The sequence below is a fragment of the Salarias fasciatus genome, chromosome 12, assembly GCF_902148845.1.
Source record: "Salarias fasciatus chromosome 12, fSalaFa1.1, whole genome shotgun sequence".
NCBI lineage: Eukaryota > Metazoa > Chordata > Actinopteri > Blenniiformes > Blenniidae > Salarias > Salarias fasciatus.
The window spans coordinates 30861978-30877385 of record NC_043756.1 but is presented as its reverse complement, the minus strand read 5'-3'; the positions used below and the strand labels follow the sequence as shown (position 1 = coordinate 30877385).

The 15408-nt window shown below is 49.3% G+C and overlaps 1 protein-coding gene across 4 annotated transcripts in view; it reads left to right on the top strand.

Annotated features, from left to right (window-relative positions):
* The window catches only part of ypel1 (yippee-like 1), a 47487-nt gene that overhangs the window by 1013 nt on the left and 31066 nt on the right, over window positions 1–15408 (top strand). For 2 of the 4 annotated variants that reach the window (XR_003932543.1, XR_003932545.1), the window contains exons 2-5: window positions 3638–3922; window positions 7918–7961; window positions 8193–8301; window positions 10070–11169. Coding sequence is in view for 1 of the 4 variants with exons in the window: in XM_030104533.1 (XP_029960393.1) it covers window positions 3806–3922; window positions 7918–7961; window positions 8193–8301; window positions 10070–10159 (360 nt within the window). In the remaining 3 variants the exon portion in view is untranslated. Of the gene's footprint in view, window positions 1–747; window positions 1056–3637; window positions 3923–7917; window positions 7962–8192; window positions 8302–10069; window positions 13673–15408 lie in introns of those variants that run through there. The other 2 variants (XR_003932544.1, XM_030104533.1) reach the window with 2 other exon arrangements.

Sequence of the window (15408 nt, the reverse complement as noted above, 5' to 3'; positions counted from 1 at the left end):
AGGGAAGAACAACCTAGTGTGAAAAAAGACACGATTCACTTCTAAAGAAACTGGGAGAATTATTCATGATTCAAAATCCAATTTATTTTTTCTCCCCAGGTACCAATTTTTTTATGCAGGTACCAATACCAGTTCTATATACAAGTCATCATTATGCATGTGATACAACACAACTGTGTGATATCATGGACCACGTCCACAGTCTGTATCGATGCCACGTGACCTCCACCCTCCTCAGTCTACAGTAAACACAGCGCAGTGTGTCCAGTAGGCTGTAAACCGAGGAACGAGCTGTTAACGAGTGTATCAGTCAGACTTTTATCATGTGTAGCACCGCTGGAGTGTGAGCCCTGAAACTCTTTAGCATGTAGCGTCACTGGAGTATGAGCCCTGAAACTTGTTAGCATGTAGCCTGTAGCCTTCCTTGGAGTTATGGTGTCTTGTAAAACTTGCCGGGTTTTTTTGGGGATCTTTCAGGAGTGTCACTACTCTGTGAAGCATCGGGCCTGATACCTGATATTGGTATCGTTTCGGTGCAACGATAAAAGAAACCATCATTCTGATTCATCAGTTGTCTCTCTGCTAGTGAGGATGAAGCTTTTATTGCCCTCAAAATGATCAGTAGAATTAGATTCATGTTAATTTTAAAGACTAAAGCTACATTTAAAAAAAACCTTATATTAAATGTGTTTTTAGTAAAGTTTTCATTTTTCCCACGGGAGCCTGAAGGCACCGCGGCCTCTGATTGGCCGGCCGGGCTGTCCGTCACGGCCCGCGCGCCCTCCCACGTGGTGACGTCTCCGCACCTAAAGTAAGCAGGCCAGTCCGTCACGCACACAAAAGGCACAACAAAAGCCCGAGCGAGGGGAAAAATGAGGGTCGCCAGCAGCCGGAGGAGCCGACGGTGAGCGTCTCCCATGGACACGACGACAGTCTGTAGTCCGACTCCAGAGAGCTGCGCGCGAGAGAGGAGACGACAACAAGAAGAAGAAGAAGAGAAGAAGAAACAAGAAGAGAAGCAGCAGCAGCTCCGAGCTGCGCGTCTCCTCCAGGCGGTGAGTTCAGGAGCGGCTCCGACCTGCGGCGCTCAGGGGAAAAGATAGAAGAGAACAAACCCGATCCGAGCCGAACCGGGCCGGGCCGGGCCGGGCCGGGCCTGAAGGGGAAACGTCTGGATCGTGATGTTAGATGAAGTTGGGAACCGAGCGCCGCTCTTTGTGTGGACGCTCTCTTCCTGCTCTTTGTTTCCATCAGCTGTTTACCTGCTGCTGCTGCAGAGACTCGAACCCTCAACCTGCCTCCGAGCTTAAACCTGATCTGTAACGAGGGGAAGTCCTCCTCCAGGGTCCGAACTCCAGGCAGTCCCTCGATGGAGGGTTTTTACTGGAGCACTGGGTTAAAAAATGAGGACAGAGTGTTTTTCCTCCTGGAGCAACAGCTGAGAAACGGACGCCAAGTTAGTTTCGAGTGTTTTGAAACAGAAAAGTGCTTCTTTTTCACGAGTCAGAAGAAAATAGGAGGAATAATAATTATAAAGTAGCAGCAGGAGCGATTCAGCCCCACGCAGAGAGGTTAGAGGAGATTATTAGAAGGAAACAAAGCAGATTGGTCTTATTCAAAGCGACGGTGTGTGTGTGTGTGTGTGTGTGTGTGTGTGTGTGTGTGTGTGTGTGTGTGTGTGTGTGTGTGTGTGTGTGTGTGTGTGTGTGTGTGTGTGTGTGTGTGTGTGTGTGTGTGTGTGTGTGTGTGTGTGTGTGTTCAGGAACAAACAGCAGACGTTGTTTATTCCTTCGTATTTGGGTTTAATGGATAAAAGTTGGACGTCAGACTGTTGATGAGTCGGTTCTTCCTCTCCAAGGATACACATAATGCTGTGTGTGTGTGTGTGTGTGTGTGTGTGTGTGTGTGTGTGTGTGTGTGTGTGTGTGTGTGTGTGTGTGTGTGTGTGTGTGTGTTTACCTTTCCCTTGTGCACGTGCCACCAGGGTTAAACTGGGCTAATTCAGAAAGGGGATTTGCTCCTTTTCATGGAGGGATTATGAGTGAGGCACCTGTGCAGATTATACAGTGTGTGTGTGTGTGTGTGTGTGTGTGTGTGTGTGTGTGTGTGTGTGTGTGTGTGTGTGTGCGTGCATGTGTGTGCACGTCACAGCTCCTTCCTGTTGCGTTGCGGAAGCTCCTTTGTTTTCCCGTCTGGCGGCGGCGGCGGGAAGCTTCTGGAGCCGCTCGCTCCTCCTCTTTGTTTCCTGTTTCTACCTTTTGTCCACAGTGAGACGATGAGCTTCATGAAAACACTCTTCAGTTTTCATGCTTCTAAAGAAGTTTTTCTTGAAGTTTGTCCTGAAATAGACGCTTCCTGCAATGTTAATACTTTATTTTAAGTTTGGATGAGTCCTGCAGCGCTTCGCTGTTTTCAAACATTCAGAATTTGGCTTCGCTTTTCCAGGAAATCTTTTATAAATCAGGGTTTTAAATGTCAGGAGAACTCTGCCCTCTGCTGGCGAGAAGCTGAACTGCAGGAGTAAATGGCGCCGGGCTAGTTTCAGGATACAGGTCGTTTATGCTAACGGTCGCTGAACTGTGTTTTTCTCTGTTGTTTGGAAGAAAAAGAAAAGCAGCAGCATCAGGGAAATGTTCAGGTTCTAGGATCAAACCATCACATCGCTTTGTTTAGCCCCAACATGAGAACCAGGGCAAGAGACGCTACATGCTAAAGAGTATCAGGCTCATTTTATTTATTTATTTTTCGGTTTTATTGTATTTATGTATGTGTGTATGTATATGTATATTTAATATATATATACACATATACACACACACACATATATATATATATATATATATATATATTTATTTCTTTTTGGAAAAAAAAGTTAAATTTATAACCTTTTTTTGGAAATTACTTCTATTATTTTGGGGTGACAGTAGCTCAGTTGGTAGAGCGGGTCGTCTCATAACCGCAAGGTTGGCAGTTCGATCCCCGCTCCCGCAGGCGTAAACTGTCGTCGTTTCCCTGGGCAAGACACTTCACCCACCCTGCCTAAGTATGAAAGTTGTGAGAGTGAATGGTTGGTGGTGGGAGGGGCCGATGGCGCAGACTGGCAGCCTCCCCTCCGTCAGTCTGCCCCAGGGCAGCTGTGGCTACAGCAGGAGCTTACCACCACCCAGTATGGAGAGAATGAATAATGCAATGTAAAGCGTCTTTGAGTGTCCAATAAAGCGCTGTATAAAACCAATGCATTTTGTGAAAAACCCCAATAAAAATACTTTTGGAAAGAGTCTCAGGCTCACACACCTGTGATGCTACATGCTACATGCTAAAGAGTCTTAGGGCTCACACACCAGCGATGCTACATGCTAAACATGATGATGGTATTTATGGGTGCAGAATGAATCAGGCGTTATGGTTCTTAATAAGAACCGGTATTGGCCCTCGGTATCGTCAGCGGTCGGTTGGTTCTTGTTCGCTGAAGCTCTACCGGCGTGTTTCTATTAAATAAGTTTATTTTTAAAGCTGTAAATGACTGTAATTCTGTAGGAATGGTCAGAAACGAGGTAAAGCTTTCAGCCGCGAGTTGTTCTCTTAAAATGACGGTGCCGGTGCGACGTGGTTCTGACCCCGCCTCTCTGCCCCCCAGGTCTGATTTTCTCCCGTGGCGTCTGTGTGGAGCCTGCCACACACCCACTCCACAACAACGACGGCTTTTGCCTGCATCTTCCAGTGTTTCTTCTGTCAGCAAGTCCAGCAGAGCTGCAACTCGTCCGGCGCCAGCCCTGACAGCAGCGAGGAGCCGCCCCCCACGGACATGGTGAAGATGACCAAGTCCAAGACCTTCCAGGCCTACCTGCCGTCCTGCCACCGCACCTACAGCTGCATCCACTGCCGGGCGCACCTGGCCAACCACGACGAGCTCATCTCCAAGGTGCCGCCTCCCTCCTCCGTGTTTCCATGGAAACGGACATCGTTTTCAAAACTTTGTCATGCGAACAGAGCCTCAGTCGATCATTTAATGTCTTTGCAGTTGCCTTTTTCTGATAACAGTGCTCTTTCGCTTGTGTAATGTTGTGTCTCATTGGTGTTTTATTGCTGTTGTTGTGGCTGTTGCTGTTCGTTGTTGATCAGTCAGTCCATCAGAAGTCAGCTTCACCTGAAGCAGGCAGCAGGGAAACTGGATTTCATCATGTAGAAAGGTGGAGCTGTGATGTTATTGACTCAGCATCGCCCCTGTTTCAGCCTCAGATACAGCACGAAATCCAAGATGGCCGCCCGGCGCAAGTGTCCGACTCAAACGGAGACGGTTCATTTAATTCAGCCTGAGAAGAAATGGATTTAAACGCAGACTGACCGACCTTTTTGAAGCCGTAGCGTCAAAGCTAACCAAGAAAGAAGAGAAACAGGAAGTGGAGTTTGTTCACTTCTGGTAGATGTAATGATGTCACTTCCTCCTGCTGTCCTATCAGAACCCTTGACAACCTGCAGACCTTAAGAGGAATCGGATAAAGACGAATAAACCGGTTTTCCATGGAAACCTTAACTCAAAATCATGGTCATGTAAACACGAAGGAGATTATTTCATTCTGGATTGTGGATGTGTGATGACTTCCTGCTGCTGGTTGGCCGAGGTCCCCAGTTTTGGGCGAGGATGTGAGGTTCTACCAGGGGAGCTTGAAGGGTTGTTCCATGCAGTATCAGACTGATATCGGTACCGGTATCAGTACCGGTGTCGGAGCGTCCCTGGGTTCCAGGTTCTTCTCAGGTGTTGGGAATCCAGACGGCGGAGGCAGAACGTCTGAAGGTCCGCTCGATGTTTTTCAGTTCAGCCGTTTCCTCCCGAGGGAGACGATTCTCTGCGTCTCTGGCTGGAAATCGTAAAGATTGTTGTGTTCGTGTGTGTTTTATGAGTTTCTTAGAAGTGAGAATTCTGGGAACCGTGCGGCGTCGGAGAGCTGGAGGCTGTGAAACGGCGTGGCGCTGTTGGCGAGCGGCGGCTGCTTGTCAGGAAACGGAGGCCTTTGTTCAGTTTGTGCTTCATAACAGCAGCTGCCATGTTTTACTTCCTGTTTCTCACTTTTCTTCACACTGCGGTTCCACCGAGTCTCTGAACGGCGTCACGCTGACAGGTGGTGGCGGCGGCGGCGGCGCCTGGTTCACTGGGCCAAAGCGACGGTTGACCGCTGACCTGGTTAGTGGAACCAATCCCCTTTGACGCTGATTGGATTTCCCTGGGAGGCCTGTCCCCGACACCCGACTTCCGGTGACACGGTTCACACTCCCAACGAGGTCCGGACGTCCGGGACGCCGCCGCCGCCACGCCGATACGTACAGGCGGGGTTCTGACTGTCTAATAACAAAGTGGGCGCTCCGCCACACCTGGCTGGCGTGTGTGCGTGTGTGTGTGTGTGTACGTACAACACATCGTGTGTGTGTGTGTTTGGTCGGACGAGGCAGCGTCCCGGGCATCAAACCCTCTAAGCTGATTATGTCTCTCGGGAGAAGACGCCGTCGCCACCGCCGGGTGTTTTCCGCCTGGCGCTGCCAGGCGCTGTGTGACCTCCATCCTGACGGCAGCGCCGGAACTCCACCTCCTCCAGGTTCCCCGGTGCTCTGCTCAGCCTGGGTGGAGGCGGGCGGAGGAGGGCGGAGGCCCTGCTGGAACTCTCCGGAGCAGAGAGAAAGACCGTTTCCCCTCCTCTGGTTCACGCCAGCCGGCGAGCCGAGGTGCAGACGGAGCGGGCGGAGAGAGAGGAGGCCCAGCCACACCTCCTCCACCTCCATCCTGACGGCTTCACATTGAAGCATCAGAACCAGCTGGAGCTCACATCTGCATGTTTTTAACAAAGTACAAAATTAATCAATCGTTCGTCAAAATAGCCATAAAATTCATCAATACTCCTGGAATCAGACGATCTCGCCGTTCTGTGGTTCACATTTTTCACTGGATAATTAAACATTCTTAAAATCTCACTTGGATTTTAACTTCATCAGATCAAAGTTCTGTTTCGAAAGAAAACAGATCGGTTTTGTTCCGGAAAACGGCAGAAAAGCTGAAAACCGTGCAGTTAGCTCAGTGAGGCGCTAGCCGCACAGCGGGCTAGCCGTGCGCTAGCCGCAGCGCGTCGCTCCCATTCCCGGCGGCGATCATGTCCCGATCAGACGACAACGAGGACAATCAGAGCGCAAACGCCAGCGTGGTCCTGGGAATCCGAGCGGAGAGTGAAGGTGGTTCTGGAGGGCATCTTGGCCTCCGCCCAACATCCGCCTGACAGAAACTCTGATGGATCGACCGCGCTTTCCACTTCTGGCCACCGACAGACGCCACTTCAGTCCTGCTTCTCTGATTGGCTGAAACTGGAGGGCTGTTTCCCCAGCGCCGCGGTCCTCCGGCGCCCGGTCCTCCGGCGCCCGTTCTTCCAACGTCAAAGTAAGAAAAATTTTGCAGTAACAGTGCTGTTTCACTCGGCCCTCACTGTCCTGGGCTGTCTGCTTTGGACGAGGACATTGAATGCAGCACGAACAGGAAGGTTACATTTGGTGATGGTTTTTACTGCAGCTGTTGTCAGGATTTCTCAGTGTGATCCGGTGATTTGGTGATCCTCCGTCCTCCAGTCTCAAGAGATTAGGACATTTCGTTTTGTAGAATTCTTTTCTTGGGAACAAGCTGGGTTTTTTTGCCGTGGCTTGAGGAGGTCGCTCTCCGGTCGGCTCTCCGGTCGGCTCTCCGGTCGCTGGTCTAAAAGAAGGGGGACGGGCTCAGAGAAGCTGCTCCAGGCCGCCGTCTGACGCCGGCGCTCTGTCCCGGCGGGATCCCGGCGAGCCGCCCTCTAATAGGATTGTTTGGGGCTGGAGCGCCGTTAAGCTGCCGTCTGCCTTCAGAAAGAAAACCAAAAACAAATCCCTCCCAGATGTGCTTATTTTTAACCTGTCATCGGATCTGTAGAACAGGCTCTGGAGAACAGACGGAACCGTCGCTGTTCTGTTTTTTTAGCAGTTGTCTGTTAGCTAGCGGTAGCATTGCGCCTAGCCGTTAGCTTTTTGCTAAATTAGCTACTCTTAGCTGGACTCGTTATTTCTGCTAATTTTCTCACATTAGCAGAGTTCTGGACATGTCCTGTAAATGTTCCCTGTGGTTCACCTGGACCTTCAGTCTGCTCCTCTTCCTGGAGCGGCGTTTGGATTTTCACGATTCACGTGAGAACGTTCCCCGACTCCTGGTTCTCCAGGTCTTAACGCCGACTCTGTGCGTCGTGTTTGTTCTGCCTCAAAGATGCGATTATTAGTCCAGAAGCAAACGCCTCGTGGCTCCGGGGCCCCTGGAAACAAGTTAACATGCTTCCAGCTTGTGTTCATTTGGGTCGGGGTCAGGGGTCAAGGACGTTCTGAATCACCAACCCACTGCATTCGGCTGCTCGGACGCCTCCGGTTCGGCTGGCTTTCCTCTTAAAGTTTGTGAATTTGTTGCTGGTGCCAGTGTCAGATCTTCTCCCGCAGCTCTTGTTGTTCGGTATCGGACCGGTACCAGCATCGGTATCGGACCGGTACCATCATCGGTATCGGACCGGTACCAGCATCGGTATCGGACCGGTACCAGCATCGGTATCGGACCGGTACCAGCATCGGTATCGGACCGGTACCAGCATCGGTATCGGACCGGTACCATCATCGGTATCGGACTGGTACTAGCATCGGTATCGGAGCTTCCTCCCGGTCGTCCGTGTTGCGTTGAAACACTCGTCACACGCCGAGCCTCATTTGAGTCGCCTGCAGCCAGACTGGCCCGTGGGAACCTCGACCAGGTGGAAGAACCCGTCTACGAAGCAGTTCGCGCCTGAGGGCTTCCGCCGCCACCGCCGACATTCCTCCAGTGAGCAACACGCCGAGTAACGCCGTTTCTCTCTCTCTCTCTCTCTGTCGTTTCAGTCGTTTCAAGGCAGTCAGGGACGAGCCTACCTGTTTAACTCAGTGTAAGTATCCACCTGCTGCACCTTCAGTCCCTTCAGGATCCAGTCTGGTGGACTGCCTCACCTCTGACCTCTGACCCTTAGCTCCCCACTGACACCCAGTCCCGATACCAGGACTTATTCACTGTTCTTTAGCACTGTGATAGTAAAGACTGTCCAAACCGCCGTCCTCTCTGGTGGACCTGCTGCTGACCGACCTTTGACCCCTGTTCTCTCTCTGTCTCTGGGTTCTAGGGTGAATGTAGGCTGCGGGCCAGCGGAGGAGCGGGTTCTCCTCACAGGTTTACATGCTGTGGCTGATATCTACTGTGAAAACTGTAAAACCACCCTGGGCTGGAAATATGTGAGTCCCTCCTCCTGGTCTTTCTTCTGATCCTGATCCTGGTCCTGGTCCTGAAGCCTCGTGGGGCCCCACTGAGGGTTCCACACCTCTGCATGTTCTCTCGAGGGTTCTCATGGTGCAGGAGAACACAGGATGTCTCACTAAGAGCAGCAATTTCAAATTAAAACGCAGAACCTTCGCAGTGTTTTGGAGTGTTTCCATGACAACAGTGTTCAGAGACGACCAGCTTCTTCTGCTCATCAATAGGTTTCCCTCCACGGGGTCATGACCCCAGTCTCCTGATCCCGGTTTATATTCTCCTGGTCCTGGTCCACAGTCTCCTGGTCCCGGTCCAACCTCTGGTTCCTTCTGGTTGCCATTGCAACCTGCAGGATGACTACAGGGACTAGAATTTGGCTGTAGACCCAGATCCACACCTCTAAGAGGCTACAGTCCCGCTGATTGTCTATACAGACTCTGTTGTTGTCATGGAAACAGATGTTTTCAAAATGTGAAACGTCAAAAAGCTGCGATTTCACTTGAGACATTTTGTGATCGAGGCTTCAGAAGGTCCCTGGATTTGTTTCATTAACTATTTGATTGGTCGGTTGGTTGGTTGTTTGGTTTGTTTGTAGATTGGTTTGTTGATTGGTTGGCTGGTTGATTGAGTGATTGGTTGAGTGGTTAGTTGGTTGGTTGATTAGTTGGTTGATTGGTTTGTTCATCGGTTGGTTGGTTGGTTAGTTGAGTGATTGTTTGGTTGGATGAATGGTTGGTTGGTTGGTTGGTTTGTTGAATGGTCGGTTGATTTTTTGGTCGGTCGGTTGGTTGGTTGGATGGTTGGTTGGTTTGTTCGTTAGTTGAGTGGTTAGTTGGTTGGTTGATTGGTTTGTTCATCGGTTGGTTGGTTGGTTGAGTGATTGATTGATTGGTTGGTTTGTTGATTGGATGATTTGTTGATTGGTTGGTTGAGTGATTGGTTGGTTGGTTGATTTTTTTTGGGTTGGTTGGTTGGTTAGTTGATTGAGTGGTGGTTGGATGATTTATTGATTGGTTGGTTGAGTGATTGTTTGGTTGGATCGTTGGTTGGTTGATTTGTTGGTTGGTTGGTTGGTTGGTAGGGTGGTTGGTTGATTGGTTTGTTCGTTAGTTGAGTGGTTGGTTGGTTGAGTGATCGATTGGTTGGTTGCTTTGTTGATTGGTTGGTTGATTGCTTTGTTCATTGCTTGGTTGAGAGATTGGTTGGTTGGTTGGTTGGTTGGTTGGTTTGTTCATCGGTTGGTTGGTTGGTTGGTTGGTTGCTTTGTTGAATGGTTGGTTGAGAGATTGGTTGGTTGGTTGGTTTGTTGATTGGTTGGTTGGTTGGTTGGTTGGTTTGTTGATTGGTTGGTTTGTTGATTGGTTGAGTGAGTTGTTGGTTGGTTGGTTGGTTTGTTCATCGGTTGGTTGGTTGCTTGCTTGCTTTGTTGAATGGTTGGTTGAGTGATTTGTTGGTTGGGTGGTTGAGTTGTTGGTTGGTTGAGTGAGTTGTTGGTTGGTTGGTTGGTTGGGTGGTTGAGTTGTTGGTTGGTTTGTTGATTGGTTGAGTTGTTGATTGGTTGGATGGTTGGTTCGTTCATCGGTTGGTTGGTTGGTTGGTTGCTTTGTTGAATGGTTGGTTGAGTGATTTGTTGGTTGGTTGGTTGGATGGTTGAGGTGTTGGTTGGTTGATTGGTTGGTTGGTTGACTGAAACTCCTCGATTTTCAGAACCTTGACCCGCGGTGCTGTCGCCATCTCGCCCTGTTGCAGGAACACGCGTTCGAGAGCAGTCAGAAGTACAAGGAGGGGAAGTTCATCATCGAGCTGGCTCACATGATCAAGGACAACGGCTGGGAGTGACGCCCCGCCCCCTCCTGACCTCTGACCTCGGAATGCTCTCTGTCGGACTGCGTGGAGCGACAACCATCGCCCTCCCCCCGGACGTACCATCACCACCCCCCCACCTCACCTTACCTCCACCAGCCTCCGCCCCCTCCCGCCCTCCGCCGGGAGGACGGCGCCGTTACTCTGAAGATTGTTTAAGTTTGACCCCCACCCCCACCCGCCCCACCGCACCACGCTTCCAAGTGATTGTGGCGTTACCGTGACGACCATGAGGAGAGAGACTCCGGTCGTGGGACAGCGAGGACGACCCGGCGGTTTGGGTTTGATGACAGACGGATGTTACTGGTTAGCATTTTATTCCCTGTCAGATCTTTTGTTTACTGGTTTGTTTGTTTTACTGTGGCTCGTTGTTTCCACGCCTGTAGCTGAGCATGCTTTTCTTTGCTAATTTCCAAATGAGCAATCAGGGAGGGGGGAGGGTCAAGGGTCAAGGGGGAGGGACTTTAGTTCCAAATATGTAGCAGCATCTTGCTTCTGTTGTTTTGTTTTGAAGTATGGATGAACCGGATGGCAGGACTGCGGTTTTTATATCTGATACCTGATATTTTCCTCTGTTTTGACCTTTTATTATTATTATTATTATTTTTTTGTGGATTATTGATCCCCCCTCCCCCGTTGGTACTTTTCACCGCCCAATCAGAAGAGCAGCACCCAGTGTTACTGCGACCCTAATGGGTTTATATAGAGAGTACATATGGCTGGTTCCATCCTGGAGGTTTAAAGATGAACTGAAATACTTTGGAGAACGACGGGGAACCGCTGCCCCGTCCACACACACTTCATTACCCATATATGAAAACACACCGTATGAGAACGTATCCAGAAATACTATGAGAATGTTCGTAGTACGTAGATATTGGAACATGGTTTCTAGATATATATTTATATATATATATATATATATTTGCTGCCATGCATATGTGTATATATGCATATTAATTTGTGTATATATACATTGTGTGTGTGTGCACGCACGCGTGTCTGTGTGTGTGTGTGTGTGTGTGTGGCATACTTGAACGACGCTTCTTGGTTTGCACTTTGCGGAGGCCTTCAGTTCACTTCGGTTTAGAGGCAAAAACCAGTCGCTCGGCTTCTGTCGGTCTTCAGAGCTTCTCTCGGACCGTCGCGTCGTTTTTCAAAACTTCTCTGGGACTTCGTTCCACTCCTCCTGGTCTTATTTGAACCTGGACCAGAGGAGGATGTGATGGCTCCAATCCGGTTCCGGTCACACGGTAACGGTTTGTTTGTCGCGACTCCAGCTGCTGTTTTCTCTCACAGCTCAGAAAAACGCCGATCGATCTGAGAACCAATCGAGACGCAACGACGGATACAACTTAGGGTTTTTCGTTTCCACGGCGACATCTGTTGGCAAATGCAGTCCACAGTCCCTCTAGTGGCCCGACGGGGAAACTGCACCACTTTCAGAGTTTCTGCCGTGGAAAGGTTCAGTTTCGCTCGTTTGGTTTCTGGAGAGAATAAAATAATCCTCAGACTCTGCTGCTGCCGTCGAACTTCTTCCTGCCCTCCAAGGTCTCTTGCACTTTAAGTCTCTCTCTCTCACTCTCTCTCTCTCTCTCGATTTGCCTCTAAGCCGTCTGAATCTTGCGCCTCTTCAAACACCCCCCCTTGGTTGTGCAGTGCATAACTCTCCATGTGAACCGACGTGTCTTCCCCGCTCCCCCACCAACGTTCTCCCCCCGTGGTGTTTTTTTTTTATTTCTTCTCATTCCTTGTTGTTTGGTCAGTTTACTTCGGGGAAAACAGAGACTGGGTATATTTTCTATGTAACGACCGGAGCAGAGACAGATCGGGTTTATTGACGATAATCCAGGACGCCTGTTGGAGTTTTGATCGGGGGGATTAAAACATGGCAGCAGGTGGGGAAGGGGGGGGGGGGGGGGGGGGGGGGGGGGGGGGGAGTAGAGATTTAAAAATCAGCAGTGATTGATTACTTTGCCGGCAAGGTCAGTCAGATCACACGACCTTCCCTCCTGGGAGACGTGGACCAGGCGTCTGGGCCGCTCCACGTCTTGTACATACAGCCACATATTTAAGGTTTTATACGTATTTCTACTGGGTTAGTTCTTTTACTTCCCCAACTCGATGCACTTTTGTTCACCGTACCTCTGGCTGTGTGCGTGTGTGTGTGCGTGTGTGTCCCTGCACACTGAAGCGAATGTTTACTTTCTTTGTCTGGACTTTTCTTTTCCCCTCTTCTTTAGTTTTTCCTCCGTTCACAGCTGTTTGTTTTCCCGGTGGTCTGAGGTCCGGACTGGGGTCCAGACCCGGATCTGGACCCGGTTGTCTGGCAGTGACCCTCGTTCTGTCTGTTAGCTCGTGGGTTGACGCCCGATCGAGGCCCTGCGGAGCTGGAATCTCCCTCCATGTCACAGGGAGAGAATCCTCCACCTCCTCCACCACACTCCAGGCGGCGTAGTGCTCGGCGCCGAGTCGTATTGGAGGTCCTTCCCTCTGCTGTCCGCGCCGGCTGTGAATATCTGATTGTATCGTTTCTGTTGGGTTTCAGTCCATTGGCCCTCCGGCGTGCGGCAGCGGCGTGCGGCGTTCCCACGGCGGTCCAAACGCTGCGGCGCAACCGGCCGCTCACTTCCTGTTAAAACCTTCTTTTTTTACGGTTTCACTCACAGTCCGGCCTTACACTGGTTCACCTGGCCCCAGGTGACTACCCAGACTACCCAGCATGCATCGGTGCACCTCCACATCAGGCCGGGTGCAAACTGACTTTCGCGTTCTAGAACAGTGTTAGCCGTTCTCGCGGAAACGCTGTGAAGTTCCTTTAAAGGACCTCCAACACGGCGCCGCCGCCGCCGCCCTTCAGGCAGTCAGAGCCGTACCGACAAAAAGCAGCGGCCAGTGTCACCGCCAGTCTGTACCAAAGGAGACGCGGTTCTGTGGCGTGGCGGGAGGCACGGAAGATGCGTGGAACGGCCAACGACTCCCCGTCCGAGGATTTTAACCGCGATACCAAAACCAGAGCGAGACCTCCGGTCTGCTGCGACCGGCCGGGTCTCTCTGTAGAATGTTCCGATTCTCCGAACTCGCAGCCCGGATGAAGAGTGAAACATTAAAAATGTAGATATCTGCTGCTGAAAACTGTTTACGTTCTCTGGCTCTTCTGTTTTCTGTGACACTGGCTTCCTACTTTTTGAGCTCCGTTTCCGTGGACAAGCGAACGGCCGGCTGCCAACACCGGAAAAGACTGTACAAGTTCTTTTCTTAGGACTGTTAAACGACAATTCAAGGTCAAAAGCATGTTGTATTTATAATGGCTCTATGTTGTGCCTGTTTTATTTTATTTTTTTCCTAAATTTTAAAGAGAAATCTGCTTTTTATTTGACTATGTTGCTTTGCATTCTGTCTTAGTAAAGCCATTCAGTCACACATCTGTTTTCACTCTAATGTAAACTATCAGATATCACAATAAATTTTCAATGGCATTAAATTGTGGATCGTCTGAAAACGTCACTTGTTTTTTATTTATGTATTTTTTATCAGCTTGATTTCTGCAGTAACATTTCAGTTCCGTCTTAATTCTGACCAGGAAGTAGTTTCTAGGAATTAGTTGAGCCTCTGAGTTGGTTAAAGGGTGTTTTTAATCGAATTGGTTTATTCTGAATGAAGGATTATATTCCTGGTCTTGGTGTTTACATTGGAAAAATGAAGGATTAAATCCTCTCTCACGCCGGGGTCTGTGACACGTCCTGATTGGACGGGACGGCCATGACGTGGTGACGTCTCCCGGAAGTAAACAGCATTTTTCTCATCTTTCTTTCTCGATTACATTTGACGCTGCAGCTTTGAAAATGTCCACGTTGTTAAGCGGGCGTCGATCCGCTCGTTTCACTGCATCAAATTCTTCTAAAACTGCCGTAAATAAACCGTCTCGAGTCGAAACGCGGACGCGGGCCGCCATCTTGGAATATTGCGTCATCACGACGGAGCATGCGCAAAACGAGCAGAATGAAGTCGCGCCTAATTAGCATATAATTCCGCTTTTAGAGGAGAATAAACACGCCGGTCCGTCTGGATTTAAGCTTAATTCTGAATAAAGTTTTCAGGTTTTTACATGGTTTACTTGGTCGTTTTAGGGCAGAATTTGGCTTTATTCAGATTTATAAGGGAGTAAAAAGTCCCACGTAAACGGGTTGTGTTTGTAATGAAACTGGAGGCTGAAGCATCACGTTAAAAAAATAAAAGTGAAGAGAAGAGAAATACTTCATTAATCCTTGAGGGTTGAGAGATGAACTCTGCTTCCCTCAGTCCGGTTTTATTGAAAATCTTTAAAAACCGTCTCCAACGCAGAGTCCGAGGAGCGGGAAGGGCGGTGGACGGACGCCGTGCGGTGGACAGGCGCTGACGAAATGAACTCTGACAGTTTCCCACACTGCCTGAACTCCTTGATAAATATTGCAGGCCGGCAGGAAGAATGAACTTTACCTGTGACGGAGTGGGAGAGCAAGGCTGAGCGGTCACATCAGGAGACCTGCAGAGACTCCAGGTCTCTCAGGTTCTTCCTCCTCCAGCCACAGACGGACACATTAGTGGAAGTGAATCTTCTGGGACTCCTGCTGGACCGTGACCTTAGCGAAGGTCACGTGTCGTCCAGTGACTGCTGGTAGAGACACCCACAGGGGACCACTGCATCCAGGACTGGACACACCACATTTTTTAGATGTATATCTAACCATCAGTATTTCTACAATCATGACTTTTAAAAATATGCCAGCTGAAGAGAAACCACTGAATCATGGTTGAAAACATGACGTTGAAATGATGTGATTTCAACAGTGATCAGCTTTGCAAAATCAAAACAAAAATCAACCGTTATTCAACACTGATACCCGACGTTGATTCAACAGTGACTCAGCGCTACAAGAACAGCTCGATAAATATCAACATGTGGCTGAAATTTGAAGCTTGATGTTGAAATAATACCAAAATAACATTTATAAAATCATTATTTGACAGACGTCACACTGATGTTGGATTGACATCAGATGCCCACTGGGCTACAACCTGCTGCAACAGTATTGAACATTATTAATAATACAAATTATGAGGGGTTTTTTTATGTCAGTACCGGCTGTTGTAGATAGATAACTGGACTGAGACGTTGTTGACTTTCATTACTCAAAATCCAGTCAAACTGTGGAAAATCTTTTTTTTTTTTTTTTAAATCTGAT